At 41.3% G+C, this 6,992-nt stretch overlaps 1 protein-coding gene across 1 annotated transcript; it reads left to right on the top strand.

Annotated features, from left to right (window-relative positions):
* The first annotated feature begins 705 nt into the window (after nt 1-705).
* LOC115922610 (heparan sulfate glucosamine 3-O-sulfotransferase 5-like) lies at nt 706-6,788 on the top strand. Its single transcript, XM_030981771.1, has 3 exons — nt 706-911; nt 3,971-5,181; nt 5,989-6,788. The coding sequence occupies exons 2-3, from the start codon at nt 4,297-4,299 to the stop codon at nt 6,226-6,228; spliced, it is 1,125 nt and encodes a 374-aa protein (XP_030837631.1). The 5' UTR covers nt 706-911; nt 3,971-4,296; the 3' UTR covers nt 6,229-6,788.
* Nucleotides 6,789-6,992: the final 204 nt, after the last annotated feature.

Raw genomic sequence — 6,992 nt, 5'->3', positions numbered from 1 at the left:
CACATAACTACGATGGCGGCTCTAAGGTAAAAAGCACGCATAGTCCCTGGGTTTTCATTATGGGGAATTTTTCAACATTTTTTAAATGCATATCTCTTGTTCAGCTGCGCATTCTTCATTCTTTGGTCAGTCTGGAGAGTGTAACTAGGGCTTCTGTGTTGAGCACTGCCTAATACCCTGCCTACCAATGCATTTTTAAAACTTTCACTTTTGACCCTTGCTGCCCCTTATTCTGATGTAGCCTACTGCTCATTCCATGGCCGGGAAACTAAAAAGACGGGAAAGTATAACAAATACGGTATCATTTTAAAGAGGAATAAACATAATTTCTTACTATACTGGACATAGCGATTATTATGACGTGACAAGAGAGATATAATGAATGAATTAAACCTGAGTTTCCAAACTTTTTTGAGGGGTTTATATAATACCCTTAGTAATATTATTATCATCTATCGAACACGTTGGACCGCTTTATTTCACTATTTACCATAATTCAACAGTGCTCCTTTGAGGACTGGTAAAACTGTTTGTTTTTACATGTTCTACAGGGGAAGGTTACGTAACGGGGTCTTTTTCGATTGTTCCTGAACCCTGCCAAAAAAAACATCGAATTCAAACATGGTAAATAAAGGGAAGCCTCTTGGTGGTCACCGTTGTGCGACGTTCTACGGTAGCACACGCAAACTCTATGCACACACACGCACACATAAGTATTAAAGAGTATAGCTTCCACAATACTGCGTGGGGACTGCATGAAGGGAATACAAGTGAAAGCAACAACTACGCTCACGGTCTCAGGTTAAAATCTAAAATTCGCGCAGTTTAGAAGTGACCAATTCACTGGAGATCTCAGAAGGATGTAATTTGATTTTTATTTCTATCACAGATTTGTACCCGATGCATTTTCGGTAAGTGTTGACACTTTCTCTTTGAGTTACAATAATATGCCATGTATACCTTAACAATAAAGGCGTTCATATAAATGTGCACGGTACCCTATTATATAAGTAAAATCCATATACCTTTGTAAATCATATCTTAGAATTGGGCTTGAAGAAATACTAAACATGTTTGCCTCTCTGCAAGACTGCAACCACGAATATCAATTATGTTCTATTTGAAATGATCCGTGCAGCTGTTGAAACAAAATGGACTATTGACGAATTTATTGTGGTCATAAATGATATCTTATTTGTAAAGGTAATACAATTTTTGGTAAATTTTGAAAATTGGCTGGATAGTGATTCTTTACAATTTTTATATATTTGGATGCCCATGTGGATGTATTATAAGCACTAGAACATTTAGCTTCTAAAACCTTCTGCTTTCGAGAAAAATTGATTATTAAAATTTCCTGGTGCTCCCGCCGGTAAATGTTGATAAATTTCAAATTGCACCTATGGCCATACAATGTTAGCTGCGACCATGAAAATCTTAGAATATGTAGTTGTGATATATGATTTCCAAACGGAATAGCCAATCGGTCGATTTATAGTCAAGAAAAATTGTTCAAGTCAAATGAATATCTTGACCTTGAGAGGGAGCTATACAACATAAAGAGTTAATTATTTACAATTTTATCACTTTAGACTCCATTTCAACCGCGCAACGATCATCGAATATTGTAGGATCGCATATGCTTCCGATATGTTCATTTGAACAAAATTCATGACCCCATACCAAAATGTTGTATTATACCTTTAAGGACGATAATATAAACGTGTACGATCGGATGTTTTTGCATATTGGAATAAAAAGCAAGAATAACTGAATATATTATATGGTACTTGCTATCTTTTTCAAAATCCATACTAAAGGACAGTCCAACAATAAAGGAACTTGCTAACATTGATCAGATGAGAAAATGATGCTATAAGGTAGAAACTTCAATTTTAATAATAATAATAATAATAATAATAATAATAGTTCGTCCTTATATAGCGCATTTCAGGACCGCAGGCCCTCTCAATGCGCTTTACAGATATATATTATTACCCCGGTCGCGTAATTTTTTTCCCACTTGAGCTCGGGACCCCCAGTATGAATTCATTTGCATACAGCCAATCAGAGTTCATTTTTACCGTGTTTACACAGTGATCCGCCTCGAGGATTGAAGCCGGTTGAAGCCGCGAGGGGGTTGAAGCCTCTAAAGCGCGCAAATGTGATCGTGTTTACACAGCAGGAAAAAAAAAGCGGCTTCAACCCTCGAAACGGATTACAATGATGTCACAATGCGGTAAATTTGACCTACGTCAGCTTCAGCAACAGTAACATATACGCGCGGCCTATTTATACTTTTAAGGTTGCGCTTAAAGGAAAGCTATGCGCGCATATCAGTACTACCATTTTCATTGGCTGCTCAGGTCGGCCCACATGGCTTCAACCCTCGAGGCATATCAGATCCCGTTTACACGACATAAAGTTGCAGGGTTGAAGTCGCGAGGTGGATTGAGACCTGCAATTCTGGTGGATTCAAGCGGCGGCTTCAACCCGGCTTCAATCCTCACTGGGATCCCGTTTACACACATAAAACTGCAGGCTTCAACCCGGCTTCAACCCTCGATGCGGATCACTGTGTAAACACGGTATTTGTCATTAACAAGCCTTACGCGTGCTAAAGATGCGCGGCGAAGTTCAAAACTGTGCGAAGCTCTGGGCTTTACACACGTTCACACAGCGCCTAGCCTATATCAGCATCAGCATGCATGGTGTGTGTGCAAAGGCATAGGCTTGCAAATGTTTCATTTCAGCTCTAACATCTTTACCTTTAGCAAATTTATCTACAAATATCAGCTCATCAAATTGCTATGAAAAACTGTTATTGAGCACTAAGTTACAATTAATCTATCAATCAAGGATAGGCTTTTTTCGTCATCGAAGCCACTATATATTATAAGGACTCATTTCTTAAAATGTTACGGTTGAGAATTTATCATAGATCTTTACACCTCTAAAAGGCTCTAATATAATATCAGCTTATGAAATTGCCGTGTAAAGTTATTACTTAGCGTTTGATCTAAATTTAAATTACTCTAAGCTGATATTATTAAAGTCTTTTAGAGGTGTAGATCTATAATAAATGTTTCAACCATAACATCTTTAGAAATTAGTCCCTATATATAGTGGCATCGACGACCGTGACGATAATGCATATCCTTGAGTGATAGAGTAATTGTAACTTTGTGCTAAATAACAGTTTTTTACAGCAATTTAATAAGCTGATATGTGTAGATAAATTTGGTAAAGGTAGAGATGTTAGAGCTGAAATGAAACATTTGCAAGCCTATGCTTATGCACGCACACCATGCACGCTGATATAGGCAAGGCGCTGTGTGTACGTGTGTGAAGCCCAGAGCTACGCACAGTTTTGAATTTCGCCGCGCATCTTTAGCACGCGTAAAGCTTGTTATTGACAAGATGAGCTCTGATTGGCTGTATGCAAATGAGTTCATACTGGGGGTCCCGAGCTCAAGTGGGAAAAGAATTACGCGCCCGGTCATCGGATTCATGCTTACCCGCACATAAGGTGTGCACATTATCCACTCTCTGGAGGAGCATTCCAGCCAGTCGCCATTTTACAAGCGCCATTGCTAATCAAACCACATTAGCTTTCGCATCCTACCGGGTACCCATTTAAAACCTGGGTGGAGAGTGGCAAGTGTAGATCAATGTCTTGCCAAAGGACATTAGTGCCGCGGTGGGACTTGAACCGCGGACCTCGTGATCCACAGTCCGCTGACATATCCACTCGACCACGACACCTTTAGATGTACAATATTAAAGGTAATCTGAAAGTTTGAGTGAAAACAAACCATTGTTATTGATACAAATTAGGGAAAACTGATCTAATCGATTCCTGAATTCTCAAAACCATATTATTACAATTTAATTTAATTTTAGGTAATTAGCTAATGATTATGGAAGCACGATTTTAGAGCACCCTTGTATTTTCTTTTTTTCTCTTCAGATAACGATGGAAGTTGGGACGTTTTTGCAAAACATACATATATGGATGACTAGTGAATACTGAGACGGTTTGCGATAGCCGAATGTTTCTACATGAATATGTGAGGAATCCGGATTGCGCGAGAACGGGAAGTTCAAATATTTTTGAAATATATGAACCTGTTTCATCAAGTAAATACTATCCACACGTTGTCTGAATGATTCCCATACCGTTAACCTCGTATCTACCATCTTACAAGGAGGTCAAGGAGCCGGATTATATGGTGACCGGTTAGTTGGTAATCCTTCAAATCTAAACGTTATACTGGGTGACGTGATAAAGTAACTATGGCAACGTACATTGGACCACTAAGATCCTATGTATCTGGTATCATCTTTGGAAGTTTTATATTTGGTATGTGTTATTGCTTTTCCAGCTATGCCTCACAATTCATTGAGGGTTCAATAACCCAGACCAAAGCGGAAAACTTTAAACGAGACACGGCGCACAGCAGCCATCTTAAAAGTGAGCGCGATGGTTCTAATTCTGCAGGCGTCGGGACGAAATTTCCTGATATAGACCTGACTACGATGCAATGTCCGATGAAGGACTCCGCGATAGATCCTAGCATCCTTGCCCAGTTAGACTGTAAGAAGCGGCTTCCTCACGTCATCGGGATCGGGATGGAGAAGTGCGGGACCGGAGCCCTGTCGTTCTTCCTGGCCAGCCACCCTTCTCTCGTCCATTCTGTTCCCCAAGAGATTTACTATTGGAACAAGAATAAAGAGAAGAGCCTCGAGTGGTACCGAGACCAGATGCCAATCTCCTCCAAACACCAGGTAACAATGGAGAAAACGCCGTCGTACATCTTTGAAAAAGACACGCCGGCGAGGATCAAAGCGCTGATGCCCGAGACCAAATTCATCGTCATGATCCGGGATCCGATTGTCCGAGCTGTTTCGGATTACCTCCATCTCCAAAATATCGGTCTTCCAGAGTACTTTAAACCGCGGATAGTTCCACCAGGCTATGAACCGCTGTGTTACGTCAATACAACCTTTGAAGGATCCGTTATTAAACCGAATGGTGAAGTCAATACGGATAATGCCATCCTTTCGCACAGTGCATACGTGTTATATCTTAGGAAATGGATTGAGCTTTTTCCTCGGCATCAATTCCTCGTCATAGACGGCGATGAATTTGTTAAGAATCCTTTACCAGTCTTACAACAGGTAGGCCATTCTTAAATGCCCCTTCTCTCCAGTCTAGTCTTTATGTATCTATATCTTGCCTCCTCCCTCCCCCTCTATTTCCGTTTCTTCAATTTTCTACAGTGCCCCTCGGTAGGGCCGTATAGCCAGAGTTTGGTGTTTGGGGGGGGGGGCACATACATGTAATATTATTGATCGACGACCTGGGGAGAAGTCTAAGAAGGTTCAACCGATCTTGGAATTTTTTTAGGGGGGCACGTGCCCCCCGTGCCCCCCCCCCCCCCGTGGCTACGTGCCTGCCCCTCGGGCCTCTCCCGCCGGTTTATTTGGAATCCAATTACCAAGCAGCTAAAAAAAAAAAGGCAATCGTTACATGTCATATTCTAACACTGTATTATGAGACAAGCAATAGTTTATTCGCATTCCATATTAACTTATTTTACTAGGAGCGTCGATAGTGTGTGTGTGTGTTCGGGGGGAGGGGGGTTCCAATCCACAAGTGCCCCTAGGAGGCCGCCCTCAACTTGAGCTTTACAAAACGTCCACCATCTTTGGGTGACAAAAAAAAGAGATTACGGTGTATCAAAGAGCGGATCCAGAACAGGGGGAGGAGGGGGGGGGGCGTGTATCTATCGATAGGACCTTTGTTCCTTTCAATCGACGCCCCTGCCCTTAACTATTCTACATTCTACAGGAAATAATCGCTATAATTACCATGATTTAGTAACAACTCCTCAGTCTATTTTGATATTCTAAAGGTAATGATCATCAATGAACATTCTTCTCCCATGTCTCTCCTCAACACATCACCCCACCCTTTGATTCCAGGTCGAGTCTTTCTTAGGTATTCCCAACTACTTCAACGAAAAGATCATCTACTTTGACGAGGAGAAAGGCTTCTTCTGCAAGTCGAAACAGCGCGGTTTGGGTACCGTCTGTGCGGGAGCTACAAAAGGGAGACCTCACCCAAACGTTGACGATGACGTCATCAGAAAACTGAGAAGTTACTTCCGGCCCTACAATACTCAACTGGAAGATATGTTGGGCATGCTCTTCTCGTGGAGTTAGAGGGCAGTCCAACCTCGGTAATAAGTTGAGTTGTGTGCAAGTAGACACATTATAGAAACGGGTTGGTGAATGTGTAAAGGAAGATTAATAAGTACCAAAAAAATGTTAAAAATACCAGCGCAGTAACAGTATTACTGGGGTTGCAGTTATGATATGTTATTAACTCGTCATCATGAATATGATCTACGCTTTCAGAAATAATTTCTTATTATTTATTCCATTTTGTTCAAGCTTTCAATAGTTTCATTAAAACCTGTTTCTCTAACTGTTCTGCTTCAATTAATTTGCTATCAAGTGTGGATTTCCCTTTAAGTCTGTCAAACGTAGACCTTCGGATTTGAGCTTGGAATGATTTGAAGCTTATTTATTTCCATGTAATATACATCATTATGTTTATAACATTTTAGCATGTAAAATTGTACATAGAAAAATTGGACGTCATAAGCACAATTTCAATTGACGTCCTCATCATACATAAACAGTTTGTACAGTAGAAATTTATGCAATTTATTATTATCATTATTAGGTCTTAGGCGTCACCTGGAGGAGGGAGAGAGGGAGGGAAAGAGGGAGTGGGAGAGAGGAGGGGAGAGTGAGTGGAAGAGGGAGTGGGAGGGAAAAGGGGAGAGGGAGGGGTAGAGGGAGTGGGAGGGAGAAGGGGAGAGGGAGGGGAAGAGGGAGTGGGAGGGAGAAGGGGAGAGGGAGTGGAAGAGGGAGTGGGAGGGAGAAGGGGAGAGGGAGGGGAAGAGGGAGTGGGAGGGAGA

This window comes from Strongylocentrotus purpuratus, unplaced genomic scaffold (genome assembly GCF_000002235.5).
Source record: "Strongylocentrotus purpuratus isolate Spur 01 unplaced genomic scaffold, Spur_5.0 spur5_scaffold_12, whole genome shotgun sequence".
NCBI classification, from domain to species: domain Eukaryota; kingdom Metazoa; phylum Echinodermata; class Echinoidea; order Camarodonta; family Strongylocentrotidae; genus Strongylocentrotus; species Strongylocentrotus purpuratus.
Note: the sequence above shows the minus strand (reverse complement) of the source record. Positions and strands in the feature narration are given on the sequence as shown.